The 18,018-nt window shown below is 41.8% G+C and overlaps 2 protein-coding genes across 2 annotated transcripts; one reads left to right on the top strand and one right to left on the bottom strand.

Moving 5' to 3' along the window:
• Positions 1–982: 982 nt before the first annotated feature.
• LOC100832631 (ABC transporter B family member 26, chloroplastic) lies at positions 983–6,322 on the top strand. The gene is made up of 18 exons (XM_003564846.4): positions 983–1,579; positions 1,675–1,799; positions 2,301–2,343; positions 2,446–2,490; positions 2,595–2,717; positions 2,802–2,905; positions 3,088–3,142; positions 3,232–3,302; positions 3,392–3,494; positions 3,608–3,818; positions 3,954–4,027; positions 4,206–4,262; positions 4,359–4,433; positions 4,565–4,639; positions 4,726–5,007; positions 5,103–5,164; positions 5,239–5,299; positions 5,766–6,322. The coding sequence occupies exons 1-18, from the start codon at positions 1,187–1,189 to the stop codon at positions 5,844–5,846; spliced, it is 2,040 nt and encodes a 679-aa protein (XP_003564894.1). The 5' UTR covers positions 983–1,186; the 3' UTR covers positions 5,847–6,322.
• A 351-nt stretch (positions 6,323–6,673) lies between these two features.
• Positions 6,674–13,267, bottom strand: LOC100840112 (dolichyl-diphosphooligosaccharide--protein glycosyltransferase subunit 2). The gene is made up of 19 exons (XM_010234419.3): positions 13,013–13,267; positions 12,660–12,852; positions 12,488–12,577; positions 12,326–12,382; positions 12,144–12,213; positions 11,746–11,810; positions 11,058–11,112; positions 10,585–10,712; positions 10,392–10,507; positions 10,217–10,286; positions 9,706–9,807; positions 9,503–9,592; positions 9,270–9,418; positions 8,716–8,827; positions 8,554–8,637; positions 7,758–7,838; positions 7,462–7,686; positions 7,195–7,317; positions 6,674–7,121 (listed from the first exon to the last, which is right to left on the bottom strand). The coding sequence occupies exons 1-19, from the start codon at positions 13,162–13,164 to the stop codon at positions 7,005–7,007; spliced, it is 2,079 nt and encodes a 692-aa protein (XP_010232721.1). The 5' UTR covers positions 13,165–13,267; the 3' UTR covers positions 6,674–7,004.
• Positions 13,268–18,018: the final 4,751 nt, after the last annotated feature.

Raw genomic sequence — 18,018 nt, 5'->3', positions numbered from 1 at the left:
TGAAATTTGTGCAGAAGAAGCCAACACACCTTATTTGTCGGGACAACTAGTTATCATTGTCATGAAAGTCCCGATTATATCATGTACATTGACTTTCGACCCACTTTCAAAACTTCCTTTTGAGCATGTAGGCCGACATGCCATGTCTTTTGGTCTTTGAGAAATACCCCCCTCTGATTTAAGAATGATGTCTTTATTGATGTTGTACATTCTCTAATATCCACATTTAGCTATTCATTTTAGATAAGTACTCCATATAAGTAAAATTTAGTACTCCATACAAAAAATATTTGGTCAAACAAAATTCAGTGACAAATCTAATTGTACTATGCACATCTATCCAGACTAAATCAGTTTTTACTAATTACTGGCCAAGTAAAATAAAGTTTGGCTATTGACTTTTTGAAGGAAAAAAAACGTCTGGTTTGCCATGTAGGCATGCTCAAGTTGTTCGATCGATCATTACCACACGTTTTCCCAAATCATCTCTCTCTCCGTCTACCAAGCATGGCAAAATCTCCCTTGATCTGTAGTGTCTAGTTGCTCGTGTTTGAGATATTATTTGTATTGTTTTTTTTTTGCGAGGAATTAGGAGTGCTTAGTTGCTTTGGACGCAGAAATACATTTCCCAAAATTTGTACGGAGCAGAAGAAGAAGCAGCCAAAATTCACAAGACGTGCTTGCATTGCTCTTTCCCCGCGTTGTTTGTTGCCAAGGCAAATCCAAAATCTCATCATGATTATTCTGGACCAGAATTTTTTGAAAGAACTTACGATATTCCATGGCCACACCACAAGGCGGCCTAGCTCAGGTACACACACTGACACAATCAACACATTACACATGCGTCATTTCATTTTTCCATTTTAAATGAAAACTGAAAAGCGAAAAAAGGAAAGACATACACAAGCAGAAAACACGACGGAAAGTGAGAGAAAATAAAATAAAATTCACAAGGGAGAGAAAGGAAGCAGCCGCAAAATAAAGCGAGAGGGGAAAGAGGCGCGCACGCCAGCCCAACAACACACATTCCCCGACTCCGGCGACGACGCGCCCCGCTCCTCCTCCCCCCCCTTCCTATCTAAATCCCCTCGCCTCGACGACCCTGTAGCTGACGAAGCGAGTGTGGAATTGGAATCCGTATCCCGAACCGAATCTCGCGCGTGAGGTGCGGAGGGAGAGGAGAATGCCGCCTCCGGCCGCGCTGCTCCTCACCTCGGCCTCCGGCTCCGCGGGGCTGTCGCTGAGCCTAGCTCCCAGGCTGCCGCACCTGCGCCCCCCGCGGCGGCTGCTGCCGCCCCGGCTCCGGCCTGCGAGGATCCGTGCCGCGGCGGCTGTTGGAGGCGAGTTCGGCGGCCTCGGCAGGCGCCGCGTCGACGCTGGCGAGTTCGTCGAGCGGCTGCGGAACGTGCTCCCGGGGGGCAGCTGGTGGCGCCTCGAGGACAGCGAGGAGGGCGGCGGCGGAGGCGCCGAGGCCAGCGGGGCCACGGCGGCGTCCGCGCTCAAGCGGATGTGGGCCCTCGTCGCCGCCGACCGCTGGGTCGTGTTTATCGGCTTCGCGTCCCTCGTCTGCGCCGCGGTAATGCCGATGTGTTGGCTGGGTTCATTCGTCGAGTTGGATAAGTTTCTGTTGGTGTGCGTGTAGCGTTGACGCTTGTGTGGTCGTGGTTGCAGCTCTCGGAGATCGCTATACCACATCTACTTGCGGCGTCCATCTTCTCGGCGCAGAATGGAGGGGCGGTGTTCTACCGGAACGCTAAGCTTCTGGTTGTTCTATGTTTGATTTCCGGAGTGTTTAGGTCAGTTATTTCTTTGTTCAAGTCGTGCTCATAAATCGTCCATAGGATCATAAGACAGGGCTAAAGTAGGCAACGCTGCTTTTTGCTATACAACTATCTGTTTTGATCTCATTGGAGTGAAATAGCTGACGAACGTTTTGGTTTATATGAGCACTTTACAGTGGATGGTGTAGATTAGAGTGCAAAAGTTTAAATATGCTGGTAGTCTATAATCTAGGATTAGGACTTGGAAATGTTTTGGACTTTCATGAGCTTGAAAGTGGTTTCCAGTTGGAAAAATGGTAGAATTGGTAGGATCACTCTGATACACAATCTTAAATTTTTGCATCGTACATTATGAATGTTGTGGCAAGTGCCCATGCACGTGGATGAACAGGTTTGCACACATGAAAACAAGGAATTTTTGTGAGATACTCTGCATAGAACTAAATTGTTTGCCTTCAGCATGGTTTTATGTTTTGTTTTTAGGTTGCTTATTTAGCTGGTATCCGCCTTTTGCAGTGGTGTGCGAAGCTGCTGTTTTGGTATTGCGAACATGATATTGGTAAAACCATGCTAGATTTCATGTAATTTAATAATGCTATTACTTTCACAATGACCTTTGGTTTGATTGGACTCTTACAGTCATTACTTCATTTTTTCTTAGGTCAAGCGTATGAGAGAAATGCTGTTTGACTCCATCCTTTCTCAGGTGAAAATAGAAAAAGGGGGACTATTGCCCTCAAAATTTTCTCTTATTTTATTTTTGCTTGGAATGGCCATGAAGTTTCTTAATTGCATTGTACATTGTGCTAGGATATTGCCTTTTTTGATGAAGAAACTGTCGGGGATTTGACAAGTAGGCTTGGTTCTGACTGCCAGCAAGTGTCTCGAGTCATTGGCAATGATCTTAATTTGATTTCACGCAATTTGCTTCAGGTGAAAAGGTTGTTTAGTACCTGTGAATAAAATAGTGATCAGCAGCTTGAAAAGTTCATTTACAATGTCATCACTTTTTCACAGGGTGTCGGTGCATTGATCTATCTTCTAATTTTATCATGGCCTCTTGGACTCTGCACTATGCTTACTTGTGGGACATTGTCAACAATTATGCTAGTTCATGGACGGTGAATTGCTCTTACTTGTTCTGTAGTTTACCCTTTTCTCAACTTGCTATTTTCGTATTATATTGCTAGTGTGGAGTTTCCAAGTTAATGATGTACTGCCCCCTCCAAGTTTCTATGTTATTTTGTTGCTTTCCATCTTTAGTTCATCTGAAAGGAATCATTACGTTACCTTTGTTTCACAGGTACCAGAAAAAGGCAGCTAAGTTCGCACAAGAGTTCACAGCAAGTGCCAATAATGTAAGTTTATGTCCTCTAATGGAAAGCTGTTTGACCAGGCAAAATTATATCTCAGTGCTTCACTTCATCTTTACATTAATCTAAATCAGGTTGCTCAAGAGGCGATAACTTTGGCTAGGACAGTGCGGGTCTATGGGACAGAAAAGCAAGAGTTTAAGAGGCAATCACTCTGCATCCTTTATGTTTCTCTTATGTAGCATAAATATCCCACTCTGCCCAAGTCATAAAGCCTGTTGTATCCATTTGTAGGTATGCAAAGTGGCTGGATAAGCTGTATGATGTAAGCTTTCGGCAGACAATGGCTTATGGAGGCTGGAGTTTGAGCTTGAACTATCTATACCATTCTACTCAGGTATTTGATTTTGCCATCAGTTATAATATTATTAATATTAAAAGTATAAGGCTTTGGTATGGACTTCTCATTGCACGACTGATGAAGTATTCTTCCAAATAAGCTTTCTGTAGGTCGTTGCAGTTTTGATTGGAGGAATATATATCATGTCAGGGAAATTAACTGCTGAGCAACTGACAAAATTCACACTGTATGCCGAGTGGCTGATTTTGTCTACCTGGTGGATTGGAGACAACTGGTCCTCCTTGATGCAGTCTGTTGGAGCAAGTGAAAAGGTCTTCCGCTTGATGGATCTCTTGCCTAGCAGGCAGCTTACCTCTAAAGGCAAGAGTATAGAGTGCATGTGGATGCTACAATACTGGACTTAACCTGATGTCTAGTTTAGAGTCTCTATGCTTGGATATTTGAATTGTGAGGCTGTGCACCTGTTCGGTAGTCTAAAGCATTTCATTATTGCAGGCCTCAGGTTACAGAAGTTGGAAGGGCGAATTCAGTATGCAGATGTAGCATTTTCATATCCTTCAAGGCCTTCAGTACGTTTACACCATTCCTTTTGTTTGTTCTTCTGTTATAAGCACACACGTAGTAGTGTTCATCACACAAACAAACACACACACATGCACGTATAGTAGTTTTCATCCTAAGACAATGTTTTATGATTACTATGTAAATGGAGGGTATTTGTGTGACCGTGTTCTCCCTAATTTGCAGGTACCAATTTTGAGAAGACTGAATCTAACACTGCATCCAAATGAAGTAGTTGCAATTGTAAGATATACAAACTGACGTGAATTCTCACAAATACTGCAAATGCATCCTTTGATGTATAATCATGTTGACCATATATTGTTTGAAACTCTAAAGGTTGGTCTTAGTGGAAGTGGCAAGAGTACTATTGTGAACCTACTACTTCAACTATATGAACCGACAAATGGGCAAGTAAGCTATTTCGATGTCGTTCTATTGTTTTCTTCCTTCGTTCCAGGAGCCAGTATTGTCAACATGACTATATGCAGTCACTTCAAAGCAAACCAGTTACTGTTCTAAAGTAATGTTTGTGACTGATGCAGATTTTAATAGATGGCGTGCCATTGAACGAGCTTGATACCAGATGGTTTAGGGAAAGAATTGGTTTTGTGGGGCAGGTTCAGATCCAGTTTACCCAACATAAATTGTTGCACCACATGAAACTTTGCTGTATTTAACAACAAAACATGGCTGTTATATGCAGGAGCCTAAGTTATTCCGAATGGATGTTAGTTCTAATATTAGGTATGGCTGCCCAAGAGAAGTTAGCCATGAAGAAGTAGAGTGGGCTGCAAAACAGGCTTACGCTCACGATTTCATAATGTCTCTTCCTGATGGTTACAACACCATTGTTGACGATGCTCTTCTTAGTGGAGGCCAAAAGCAACGTGTTGCTATTGCAAGGGCCCTTCTGAGAGATCCGGCCATCTTAGTACTTGATGAAGCCACTAGTGCGCTTGATGCTGAGAGTGAACATTATGTGAAGGTAAACTCTTCTTGAAGGAATGATTAACTTCTGCGCCTAGTAGATAAAAATGCACCTGTAGGTGGCTTGTTAATTTATTCGCTGCCTTGGTATAGAGCGTCATTACAGAAGTTAGCGCTGATAAGGCTGGGAGAACTGTGATTATTATAGCTCACAGGTAATGTATGCTTGGACTCCAGTACTTGCTATTTTGAACATAGAGAATTGAGCTAACACCGTTGGTTGTTGCAGGCTATCTACGATTCAAACAGCTGATAGAATTATTGTGATGGAAAATGGTAGTATCGTGGAGGTATGTTTTTGACTGCTGTTGCTCCATCAGTACAGAGTACAAACCTGTAGATGTACTGTGAATTGTGATCTTTGGAGATATATGCTGTAATTCTTATTGGCTAGCACATGAACAGATTGCACCCAAAGATTTTTTTTAAATGTACTCCCTCCGTTCCTAAATTCTTATCGTGATTTTAGTACAAATTTGAACTAAAACCATGACAAAAATTTAGGGACGCAGGTAGTACTGTAGTATTTTGGAAATTTATCACAGCAAGGCCAGCAGCCTTTTTTTAGGTTCTGTGAGCGTTAACATCAAGGTCACAATTACTCGGTTAGACTAGTACGATAACTTCTCTTTCTAGACTGACCGCTTTCTTTACCATTTTCAGATGGTCATTGCTATTTTTTTAATATATTTATCCAGGTTTGCACCTGCAGCTATGTACAAATATAGCCTAAGTTCCTTTTGTTTTGTTGTGCAGGACGGAAAACACAGTGAGCTTATCAAGCAGGATGGTTTGTATTCAAGGCTAGCTCGGCGACAAGATGACACTCTCCCATAGCCCTGAAATCACAGAAGGTGGTTTAGCAAGCAGTCCACGAGGTTTTTTTCAAGTGGAACGGCGGGCAAGAGAGTCGTCTGTCATTGGAGTATTCATTACGTCCGGCCATGGCCCGTTGGTCAAATAATTGAGGTTACCTCGAAGTGTCCGGTTCTAATGATTCGCATATACCAACTAACCGAACTAAAATTTAAAACGCTCTAAAAGGAGCAAGCGACGGCAATATATGGATTCACAAAATGGAGTAGTTCATACATGATTCATTTACCAAAACATTGTCAGATGCAACCTGTAACTACGTATATAGGCATTCTGGAGCTCAGACCATCTAGACCCTGTAATTAACTGGTCTGTCAGAAAATTTACTCCAATTTTGACATGTACCTAAGCATTCATATACTAGTACTGACTATGTTCTTGTATATGCAAATACTATTTCCAAGATTATACGATGCAATGGACGTGCTACGTGGCAATGACTACGACGCTCTCTTTTCAAAACACAGGGCACACGTTTTCTACGACCAACGGTTAATCTATTATACGGATATACAAAATTGATGTCCTTGCACTAGTATTGAAAAAAACGGTTCAAAAAAAAAGTATTGAAAAGATGCCAAAAACTTCTAATGTAATCAAGTGACTACGAGCAGATCGCCCGTTTCTTGTTCTTTGTATAAATTCTGTATGAAGATCCAGTTTGGAATGCAGAATATACTAATCCCTGCCAAAACATCTTATAAATGGGAACAGAGCGAATGTATAATATTCAAGGAATCTCTTCAAGATTTCCATAAAGATTTGCTGCGTTCATGGCATGTTGGTCCTGTAATATTGCAATCTTAGCGTCATGAGTTTGAAAACCAAAAGGATTTTTTTAACAGAAGTTAATATTCTTTTGTAAGAATACAATCTTATTAAGTCTATGTTCAAAAGTCCAGCCTATTTAGTAAACATCAGTGCATCATACATGAAGGTGAGGTCCTACTACTTTTCTAGTTCCAAGATTCTTGGCATCCACTAACAATAAAACCGAGCTGTCCCTCAAAACTCAAGTTGCTCAGGAAAACCTTGGTCAGAATCTCAAACAAAGGAACTCGCAGAACCCAAGCAACTGCTACCGCTTGAAAATTGATGATCACGGAACTCACTTCATCCTCAAGCAGTCTTCTGTTTCGTCGATGTCGAGGATAGATAAGATAGGGCCCTATGGCCAACGAACACAAGGAAGACAGCAAGGAAGCCAAGGTACTTCAGAGTTGTGAAAAGATCCAGCTGTTCCAACAGAAAGATGAACATAAGCGAACCAGTTGGAAGTGCAATTATGTTTGCTACAAAGGGTGCTAACCTTAACCCAGAAGAGAACGTAGAGCAGCAGAACGGCTCCGATTCCAGCATGGAAAAGTGATGCGAATGCAGCTGGTCCTGGCAAGGACGGGAAGTTCTTCAAGTTCACTCCCAGACGCATAAGCTGCAAGTGAATCCCAGAAGCATATTATCAACATCAAACATCAATATGTTGAATAAGCCTCAACAACAATTTGCTGATTTAGAGCAAGTACTTATGTGTCACAGCAACTGAAGAAATACACCAAGCATGACCAACTTTACTCACCCCAATCAAGAACCCAATAAAAGGCAGAAGTGTGACACCAGTAAATGCAAGCGAAACTTCCTTAGGTGGTCTCTTCTCCGGCACACGGAATATGTGATTTATCTCCTTCTTTGGCCCAAACTTTGAGAATGGGTCAACAGCTTGTGCAGGGGGGCGTGGAGCCTTTTCTGGGGCCTCCGGCAAGTCCAACTCCAGATGGCCAAGATCCAGTATGAATGAATTTTCCTGAAGGGGACAAAGAGAAGTCAACAAGGCTAACCAAACAAGACTGTAGGATTACAAATGTGATGACATACCATTGCAGCATCACCAACAGCAAGCTCGAGGTCGTATCTTCCAGAAAGGTAGTAAAATTTCTCCACCAAACCAAGAAAATCCTACAAAAGATTAAATAAACATAAGAAATCTTGTTAGTAAAGCAATTCCAAGAATTTACAATTATTCCAGAACCTCAAGAGCTCAAGGCAAATTGAAACATGCAAATTTAAGATATGTAGAGGGTATTTCATCTCAACATTTGACCACAGTAACATCATAGGTACTAGCACCATTTTACATGGTATCCTAGGAATGCCCAAATTCAAGCACAACAGGCAGATGCATTGGCCATCTTTATTTTACTATATTAGAGTCAGTTTATTTCAAATGTTATTGCAACTGGATGATCTTTTCTTCAAACCTCACTGTGTTGTAAAGATGCCAAGAAGGTTCCTTCCTAAAGTTCCTATAGATGTTCCATTGGTAGGATTGAAAACCTAGATATTTTTTCTTATGGACCACTTGATACTAAATTCGAAAGGAGAAAATCCTATACTTTTCCTACGGTGCAATCGAAAGCATTTTGGTGTCAATTCCTATGGTTCCCAATCATGAAGGATTTCATAAGGATGCAACTGCACTCCCTTTTGTTTCAATTCATGCATTTTGGGATCCAACATATCGAGGAGGTCCTGAACTTTTTTTTCAGTTCTTGCATAAGCATTTTCTGGATAACATAATGTGCAGCATAAAAACCAAAGGACACATGTCAGAAGGGACGAAGAGCAAGAGCAGAATGTTAGGTAAAACAAACTCTGGATAGGGTTACTCAACTAGAACAATTTTGAATTGCCTCGCAGAACCTGGCACCACAAATAGGTGTTCAACCTTGCTTTCATGCTTTAACTTCAAGAACACCTGACAAATTTGCTAAATCAAGTCAGGAAGAGACCAAGTATTGCACCATCAGAAAAGAAAATAAAGGTTCGTAGCGACCTGGTGAGGTTTGAATGTGCGCCCAAGTGGTGTAGCCAGTTGAAAAGATAAACGCAACTTCTGCAGATGGTTCGCAGAGAGAGAAACTTGTGTACCTTTCAGTAGATCTAACCTGCAAGGAAGCAGTTTGAAAGTGACACAAGCGAAATAAGCTGTTTTGCTGTAAGAAATATAAGCATATAAAACTCCACAAAAAGTTTCATATAACTTAACTATACATGACCCACCATCACAACATCGCAACGATACTTAAACGTTTAAGGATATGTTCACACAAATATCAGATGTGAAGAAACCCAAATAGTACTCCCTCCGATCCATATTAATTGTCTCAACTTTGCCCAAATATGGAGATACATGTAATATTTCGACAATTAATATGGATCGGAGGGAGTAACAAGTTTGGAAGTACTATTTGAGATGAGATGACAATGAACTCTTTCAGAATGACCATGATTGTAGTGGTTGTGATTACTTCAATGTTGGTGTCAGCATTAGCATATCATTTAATGTTGCTATAAAAATATCATGTAGTAAGTGACTCAAAAGTTTACTTTTCGACGGACTCCACAGTCCCAGCATCATTTTCAGCAATTCCAATTTCTGCCTTGTCGACTTTGATCAGCCCTGTGACAACGATAGTCTCAGCATTTCTCCCCCCAGTAGTGTAAACAGTCTCATGTTCTTGATCCTGAAGCGAAATCTAGAAGACAGAATTGCACGAACATCAAGAAGAATGTCAATTACTATTTCATACAAAAAGAAATAAATAAGAGTTTCCATGTACCTCAAAAAATAGCGAGTACTTGCCAACATCTATTTTCAATGGAGCAATGTCCAAGTAATGCAAACTGTTCTGAAGATCAAACTGAAGTTCCTGATACCATGAGGAGAAGGTGTTAGGGAATGGAGCTCAAACACAGACAAGAGGATCATAAATTATTATTATGAAAACGAAGCTTCACAAGGTACAATAACCTAACTCTGTACCTTGCTGTCAGTGGTGACGACCTTGGAGTCAGAGCCCAATACTTGCACAAGATTCACTCTGAGCGGAGGTGCAGCAGATCCAAACACTGTAGTGACTTCCACCTGAGAAGTATATTGGCAGAACACAAGTTGGAGTTAACTTACAATGAGCTACACTGAACAGAAGTTCAAAACAATAAGTTACAATATTGCAGGTAAGTAGATACATTTCATTCTCACTGCGAACAGTTTCTAGCAACCAGTTACTGTTTTAAATTGCAACTGCAGAAGTACCATAAACGATGCATGAAGGTTAGAGATAATATTGTGCCTGTAAATTCATGATTTCTAAAGTTCAATGAATATAGTGGTTGCAAGAGAGATAAGGAATTCCTCACAGTAACAGTCACACGTGTAATGTTACACCCAAATGACAGTTTGCAATACAACAAAGAATAATTTAACGCACAAACAAAGCGACATTAAAGTTTTACATTATGCAAAATCAAAGCGATTGGCATGTGAGAATCACCTTAAGCTGGTCTTTGGAGGTCAGCGAAAGTACATTGGAAGGAAGTGAAAGGATCAAAGGAACAAAGACCCTGCAGAGTGCAGTAAAGATAAGCATCGCGGGGCAACAGAGACGCTGACTAAAAATATTGGGGAATGCGAGTTCTTCAGAAATGCCAAGAAAAAGGAAGACTTGCCTATTGTTCTCCAGGAGTGACAGGGACTCAATTTGATTAAAACAATCCTTTCCACTGCCTGGGAGCCCTATACCAAGAAAGAACTTTGCCAAGCCCAGTATTTTCTCACCAGGGACCTGTAAGTTTGCTGGTCAAGGAAGGTGCTTGCACAAAAAAATTAATGAACAAACACCATACTGAAATGAAAACTCACATTCAATTTCCCAGAAACAACATTTGCAAAAGAGGTGACACCCCGCACTACTGAAGCAGAAGTTGTTATAGGGCCCTTGTATTCGGATGCATCAACATGCTTCTCATCGAAGTAGAAGGTTCCATCATCTGGGATATACATACAATTATAAAATTAATCGTAATCAGAAGTATCAAAGTGCAACAAGTAAATTGTCTCAGTTCCGCCTACATATAACCTCACAATCTGGAAATGAAAATGACTTATGTACTAGTAACTATATAAATCTGCAATTCACAATATGCCTTAGATTTGGTAATTTGGCAACTAAGTTCCTGTGAGTTGTCAATCAGTCACCCAGAATCCTGGAGAATTCTCACCAAGTTTGAGTTGATAAAAATTATTATATCTGATTCATAATCAATCTGTCTTAAAGCTGATTTACCATTTTTTGCATCTCTAGCAGGCTAAACGAAGAGGGTTGGAGAACATACCATAGCTCTTGATTGAGCCAAATAATTTCGCGATGTCATTTTTGACAACTCCGATCTGATAGGTTGTATTAAGGATAAAGAGCGGCGTTAGTGATGGTCGTCAAATTATGTACTGATGAATAATGACACATATACCAAAATCCAGAACAAACACACAGGACTAAAACTTGGAAACCATTCACCGGCAGATAGTGTGCACCACACAGAAAAGCAAAATACCATACAGAGACACGAGCATGAAATGATAGCACCTTAAATACTGGTCATTACAAGGAAGGATGTGGTGCATACAGTAACATGGGAGCATCTCTTTTAAGATCATCGATCATGTAATGCGCATTTATAATTCAGATGAATGTAAGCTGTGGTGCGTACATTTGAATTGCATAAGCTGGGGCATTCTACTCTTTCCTAGATTTCATAACATAGTACTTAAGTGTATTGTTACCGGTACGCCCTTATTACTTGCACTAGTGGAAGATAACAAGAAAACAGTAAAGGCTCATGTATAACTTTTTTCACTTTCATCCAGCTGGGCCTTTCCCAATTCCAAGGCTTTGTGATCTGGCAAGTGCCGTATGCAGTTTTCCATACTTCTTCATCACTTAGGTTCAAGGAAGATAATCACATAAAAGCTACAGCATGTTAACAAAGTTACTCAAAGCACAAGGAGAGAGCATATGCTCACCATGGATGGATCAACCTCCGCATCTGACAGTGAAACAACTCCTGCCAATGCTTCTAGTGCGATACCTGTTGCAGTACATTATCACTAAACATCAGCACCGGGGTTATGCATTTGATTTGCAGTAAAGACTAAAGAACACCTTGCTGAATCAAACAAGCTTCACTTTTTTTTGCGGAAAAAAGCTTCACAAAGACACAGACACTGTCTACTACTAGTTCATAATATATAGCCCTCATAAATCGCAATAAGAGTGTCTCAAGCCAGAGAGAAACACAGAAGATAAATTAGCAACCAGCAAATCCCAAGCGCAGGTGTGGTTCAACGTGAATTTTATCGAAAGGCTGTGATAGTGTGATTGACAACTTATATTGTAGTAGTCCAACAGAACAGAATGTTACCAGCAGCAAATGTGCTAGATTCAGCACTGTTGGTGTCATAACGCCATCTCCCATCACTTTGGCTAAGTGCCTGCACAAAGAAACATACACATAAGACAACTCTAATTTGAACAGCATAACAGGTTGGAGGTTGCACAAACTACACATGGTAAAATTTGTATAGCATGGCGCTCTGCTGTCACCTTAATTGCATGAAATGTGCTGTCCGCATCAGATAAAACGACACTGTGGCCTTGTTCCTACAAGCGAAAAAAAAACGATTTAAATTAAGAAGACCGCCTAAGAAGAAACTAAACAAAACAAGCAAACAAGTATCCAACAGAAAGTGCATAAGAGGAAGCAACCTTGAGACTGAGCAGCCCTCCTACAGAATAGTAGAACTCCAGCAGCGAATTGGTGTCCTTGATAACCGCCTTAAGTCTCGACGCGACATCCTGCCACAGATTACGATCTCAGGACACAATCAAACAAGCAAATCCAAGTAGCAACAGCAAGATCTCCAAAGCTAAAACCCACATCATAAACGCCGGCATCAACACTGCATCCGAGGACAGCCGCGATCCGACCCGCGTGGAACAGATCCTTCGCTGGTGACGAGGAGGCAGACAGCGTATCGGTAGCGAGCTTGCAGGCCTTACCAGCAAGTTTCTTATCCTTCTGTACCCCTAGTATCTTGAACGTGCTGACCGCCTCGTAAGTGCTCTCCAAACTGCACAGCGCGCACAGGAAAATCCAACACTTAGACACACAGTCAGGTGGTTCCGTCTCGGATCGATCTGGACCAGGCTAGGTCCTTAATTGCGTCCCCAGGGGACGAACCCTGGGATCAGGAGATAAAGTGACGCTGGAGACAGGTGAGGGGAACTTACTCGCCGAGGGATCCGTCGGTGGAAGCGGCGAAGAGCTCGGCGGCGGCGGATCTGTGCGCGTCGGAGACCGGGCGGACGGCGTATGAGAGTGGAGCGACGACAGCGGCGAGGAAGATGAGGAGGGCGCCCAGGGGCGGAAGCCTCCGGGCCATGGCCGAGACGGCGGGTGGCGCCGGCCGGAGATGGGAGGGGAGAGGAGAAGGGTTTAGGAGACTGGGCGGGTGGGAGTGGCCAGATCTGCCTGAGGTTGAGGGAAGGGGACGACTAGAAATATTTCACCCGGTCTGGGGTCAGGGACTAGGGCGCCTCGACGTCTGGACTCCGGAGAGTGAGCTGCTTTGAGATTCGTGTTGCTGCTTTTTAACTTTCAAGCCAGAATTCAGCCATTCGTGACAAAACTAGATCTACACTTAAATGTGGACGGAAGGCAGTACGAAATTTGAGACACTATGGATCGAAAGGAATAAATTTCTTTTACGGTCTTGTTCTTTTAAAAAAATACCACGAGACCTCATCAATTTTTGTTTATCTTGTTAGCCCCTTCTAAACCCACGACATGTATCCGGTGTGAATTACTTCTCGAAGAAACGTGTCAAAGTGAATGTTTTTGATGTCCTAAGGGCATCTTCAAGGGTGAAGCCCTCATTTGTTCTCCCCATTTGTCCATTTGAGGTGTCTTTGGACAAATGGGAGTGTAGAAAATATCAAGTTGTTTAATGGTAATCCCTCATTTATCTCTTCATGAGTATTTGACATGTGGGCTAAAAAGACAATTGGACAAGATTTGGATGAGTTTTGCACAAATGGGAAGTCCCCATACTCTCCCCAAATTTGGTGAAGAAATGAGGAGTGTGGACCACTTTTGGACAAATGGGGGTTCCCATTGGGTTGTATATTTTGCTCTTAGACCCTCATATGGACAGATTTGGACAAATGTGGAGGATTTGGGAGTTTTTCTTGGAGATGCCCTAACATGTTGAATCTTATAGAAAGTCAGAACATATTGGTTGCACTTACACCAAGGGGAAAATGCAAGATTTTCCACGTTGACACTAGGGTATGCAAAATATTTCCAACAGATCTAACATCTCGCTAGAATTCCTGTAGGATTAGAGTGTATAAAAGCTTTCCATGACATTTTTGAGCCAGTATTCCTTTTAACCAAAGAGCCTCTATAGAAGAAAAAAAACAAGGGTTAGAATTCTAACAAAATAAATATTTGAGACAAGTAATATTTCGACAAGTAGAGTAGAATACTTTGGAGAATACGAGAGAATATATTTGGCGTGAACCTTCTAAGAGAATTGAAGTATTCTGTGATAAGAAAATTGGAACATTCTAGAATGCTTGGGAGTGTGCTCGAAGAGTAAGACATTTACCACGGAAGACACTAGAACAATTTGTTCATGGTAAATTAGGAAAAATCTAAAACTAAGATATTTGTGTGGAGTATTCTAGAGTACAGATATTTATAGGTTCGGGATTTTGGTGGTTGTCATTTTGCAATAATCCAACGATGTTACTCCATGCGATCCAAAATAATGGTCACAGATTTGTCTAGATATGTATGTATCTAGACCAATGTGCAGATACCTGCATATCTAACAAATTTGTGACAACTAATTTAGATCGGAGGGAGTATAATCATAGAAATATGTATAATCTTATCTGCCATAAGTGTACCATCACACCAATGAGTGTAAAGTACCACCATGAGAATACAAGTGGATGTCATGCTTGATCAGTATAGTTGTTTAGTAATACATATAGCCATTAAAATAGTATTTTGGAAGATTCTAATCCTTAAGATTTTTTTCCTATATATAGTTGGGGCTGTACTCAGCCATGCTCTTCTATACCTTATGATTGATACGAGAGTTGTATGCAGTTATATACTACATCCAATGCAATGAAAAAGAAGTTCAGTTGTCTAGTGTGGTGTGCTGTCTCTTCTTCTCCCTCTAGACATAGTGAGTTTGTGTGTGCGCTGATAAGATGGTACTTAACCGGGCAGGGATCACATGGGCCAACAACATTAGTCTTGGGGATAAGCATACAATACATATGATGATCCATTCCATAGCATAAGGACCGTGTCACATAAGTTATTTAATTGTTCTTTAGTCGGGAGATGATTAACCCGATAGAAAAAAGTAGCGGTGGTCTGAAAAATGTCATGCATGCATATTTTGTTTAAATAAGATTTCACTTAACTAAAAATACCCTTGAAGTCCAAATTCGTAACACTGTCAAATATGTGTAGAACTACTGCGATGTTTATGATGCAAGTACGTGGTGTGCTGAAAATAGCCTATACTTTAAAACAAAACAGATTCAAGAAGAATTGTGCACTATTGTGCATTATTTTCTCTATATTTCATCATTATGAACTTAGAGGTAATTCGATGATCCATTCAAAAGAATTTAGACATTTTTCATTGTATTTTCATAAAGTGATTTTGATCACAACCACTTGCTGCAAGTATTACTCCATCCAATCGGCGCAAGATTTAGCCCTTTCTTGTTGTATTCAATTGTTATACACATGAAGGTAAATGAAATTTAAATTTGGGGTAGAGTCGAACAGATGGGGGTGTCTAGAGGTTTCAACACTAGTGAAAAGGATGCAATTTTTTTTTATGTCCAAGTATGCTCGTTGCCAAAACTTTGAGCTAGTAATCTAGACTTTTTCCTAAAAAATAAACGATATAAGCTATAAAATAGCAATAAATTTGTTTTATTTTATATTACCATTTGGCTCCACACTGAATTCTAGCAGTGACAAACGATAACATTGTCACCACACGAGGCTAACGTATGATTCGCCCAATTGCATGGATTCGGACTCCATCAGAGGGACCATATCCTGTCGTGGTGACCAGGGGAAGGACAAACCTCTAGGTTCGGATCAGTTTCCATTCCATCCATTCCCCCTCCCTACCACTGCCCAAGCAGGACGTTAGAAGCCAGCCAGAGATGATTAAGGAACATGACATCATCAGAAGATTGGAATAGGTCGCATGATTACTCCAGATTGCATCCCAACCGAATAAAGTCTACATGTCAATAGAACCCGGTCCCATTAAAACCCTAGTTTTGAAAACCGGACTGGTCATCGAACCAGCGAGGCCTCCAGTCCACTGGTCCGACCGGCGGTTCGCCGGTTCAACCGGCGGTTGAAACTATAAGAAATAGAACTTCCGTTACTAATCACAATGTGCTGATTGCTCGGCTGACTAGCGCGCTGGTCCGTGTGACCCTTCCTCTGAGATCCTGGGATTAAATAAGGAGGCCCATTACAAATCCTAAAGAAGCCCATTAAAAAAGGCTCATTCGGCAGTCCGAGCAGTCGGACCGACCCCGGTTTTCACTGGTTTAAACGAAAACCGCCGGTCCGACCGGAAAAAATCCGGTTCGCTTCCTTGTCCGGTCCAGTGTGCTTAACAGACCGGTGAGGCCTCAGGTTCTGGTTTTCAAAACTAGGATTAGAACAATCCCATGTTCTACCTCTTTTCTATGCCTCTTGTGATGCCTCAGACAGTGTACGGATCGGAGGAATACAAGGTGATGTTGACAAGGCTCTTGTGGTGGTTTGGCGGCAATTCAAGGTTCACGAACCTTGGTACTCTGAAAGATCGATATGGTCGACTAGAAGGGGCGTGGGTGAATAGGCAACTAACAATTTAACTTTTTTCTTTTCTTTTCTTGAAAGATACAAACACTTAATCCTAGGTCTTAGTAAATTTTCTAAAGTGACAAATTCTCTAAAGTGAATGCAACCCTAGTATGAAGTGCAATAGCCGACGCACAAGGTAATCAATTTAACTAATCAAGTAAGTAAAGTGACAAGAATGATACCACACGAGAGATGAAGATTTGACTCCCGAGTTCCACCTTTTGGGAAGGTGTACGTCTCTGTTTGGAGAAGTGCTCTACCACAAAAGTAGAGACGCCACAAAGACTCACTCTATTCTCCTTTCACAACACCACAAAAACTCACTCTATTCTCCTCTCACAACATCAGAAAGGTAAGTTGAGCTCCACTAAGTGGCTTCCTTGTGGGCGAACGCCAACGCTTACAAACAAGGAGAAGGGCAGGTCTCCACAACTCAACTGGAGGCTCCTTCTCGAATCCACAAGCACCACCACACCAATCTAGTGGCCTTGAGGAGACTATGCGCGGCTAGGGATACCAAAATCCTAAGAGTAACAAAATCCACAAAAGAAACAAGGGAATCAACTTTTTTACTTTGGTGAAATGCTAGGTCGAACTCTTCTCAACCCTTCCTCAAAGTATTGACTTGGGGGATGCACTAGGGAGAGAGATCTCAAAGATTTGAAGCTTATGGAGGTGAATAATAGTGGGATTCGTTGGGGACGAGCCGTCGGGGACAAAGACCCCCTTTTACAGGGATCCCCGATTTTTGTCCGTCATGTGCAGGTTCAACACGGGCGGTACGTACTACCGCCCTGGCCTGAGCGGTACCGCACCGGTGCCGCACTAGGTTGGTAGCGTTTTGCTGCCCCGAGGCGGTACGACCGGCCCAGGTACTGCCATCCTGGACAGAGCGGCACTGCGACCCTGGAAGATTGCAGTGATAAAGACCCCGGCTCAAATTCGGTTTTCGCTAATATTCACCAATGAGTTTTGTATACATGAAGTTGATGCACCATATGACAAAGTTGTAACTTCGACAATGTCCATAACGATGGACTTGTATCTAGGAAAGCAACTTTTGTGTGTTGGCGAATTCGTCGGTTGACAAACAAAGGGAAGCGAAGATTTACTCAAGTGCAGGGCCCTCGAAAGGTAATACCCTGCGTGCTGCTTTTCTTATCTGTATTGATGAAGAGATTACAAAGTTGCCGTCGAGGTGTAAAGGCTCAGATTGTATCTGGCGAGTGCATCTAGGGCGGCTTGTCCTCCTTGGTTCCCCCTCCTAGTCCTTTATATATTCAGGAGGCTAGGTCTCGGATAGAATCCAAGCCGGTTACATAAAACAAAA

Source organism: Brachypodium distachyon, chromosome 2, assembly GCF_000005505.3.
Source record: "Brachypodium distachyon strain Bd21 chromosome 2, Brachypodium_distachyon_v3.0, whole genome shotgun sequence".
Taxonomy (NCBI): Eukaryota; Viridiplantae; Streptophyta; class Magnoliopsida; order Poales; family Poaceae; genus Brachypodium; species Brachypodium distachyon.
The sequence above is the reverse complement of the archived record's forward strand: the minus strand, read 5'-3'. Positions and strand labels throughout refer to the sequence as shown.

Excerpts from the sequence above, each read along its gene's own strand:
- LOC100832631 (XM_003564846.4), top strand. The coding sequence starts at position 1,187 with ATGCCGCCTCCGGCCGCGCTGCTCCTCACCTCGGCCTCCGGCTCCGCG. Across the intron at positions 1,800-2,300 it reads TTGATTTCCGGAGTGTTTAG|TGGTGTGCGAAGCTGCTGTT; the intron begins GTCAGTTATTTC and ends CGCCTTTTGCAG. Across the intron at positions 2,906-3,087 it reads ATTATGCTAGTTCATGGACG|GTACCAGAAAAAGGCAGCTA; the intron begins GTGAATTGCTCT and ends TTTGTTTCACAG.
- LOC100840112 (XM_010234419.3), bottom strand. The coding sequence starts at position 13,164 with ATGGCCCGGAGGCTTCCGCCCCTGGGCGCCCTCCTCATCTTCCTCGCC. Across the intron at positions 11,811-12,143 it reads ATCTAGCACATTTGCTGCTG|GTATCGCACTAGAAGCATTG; the intron begins GTAACATTCTGT and ends GTACTGCAACAG. Across the intron at positions 8,828-9,269 it reads ACTGTGGAGTCCGTCGAAAA|GTTAGATCTACTGAAAGGTA; the intron begins GTAAACTTTTGA and ends GCTTCCTTGCAG.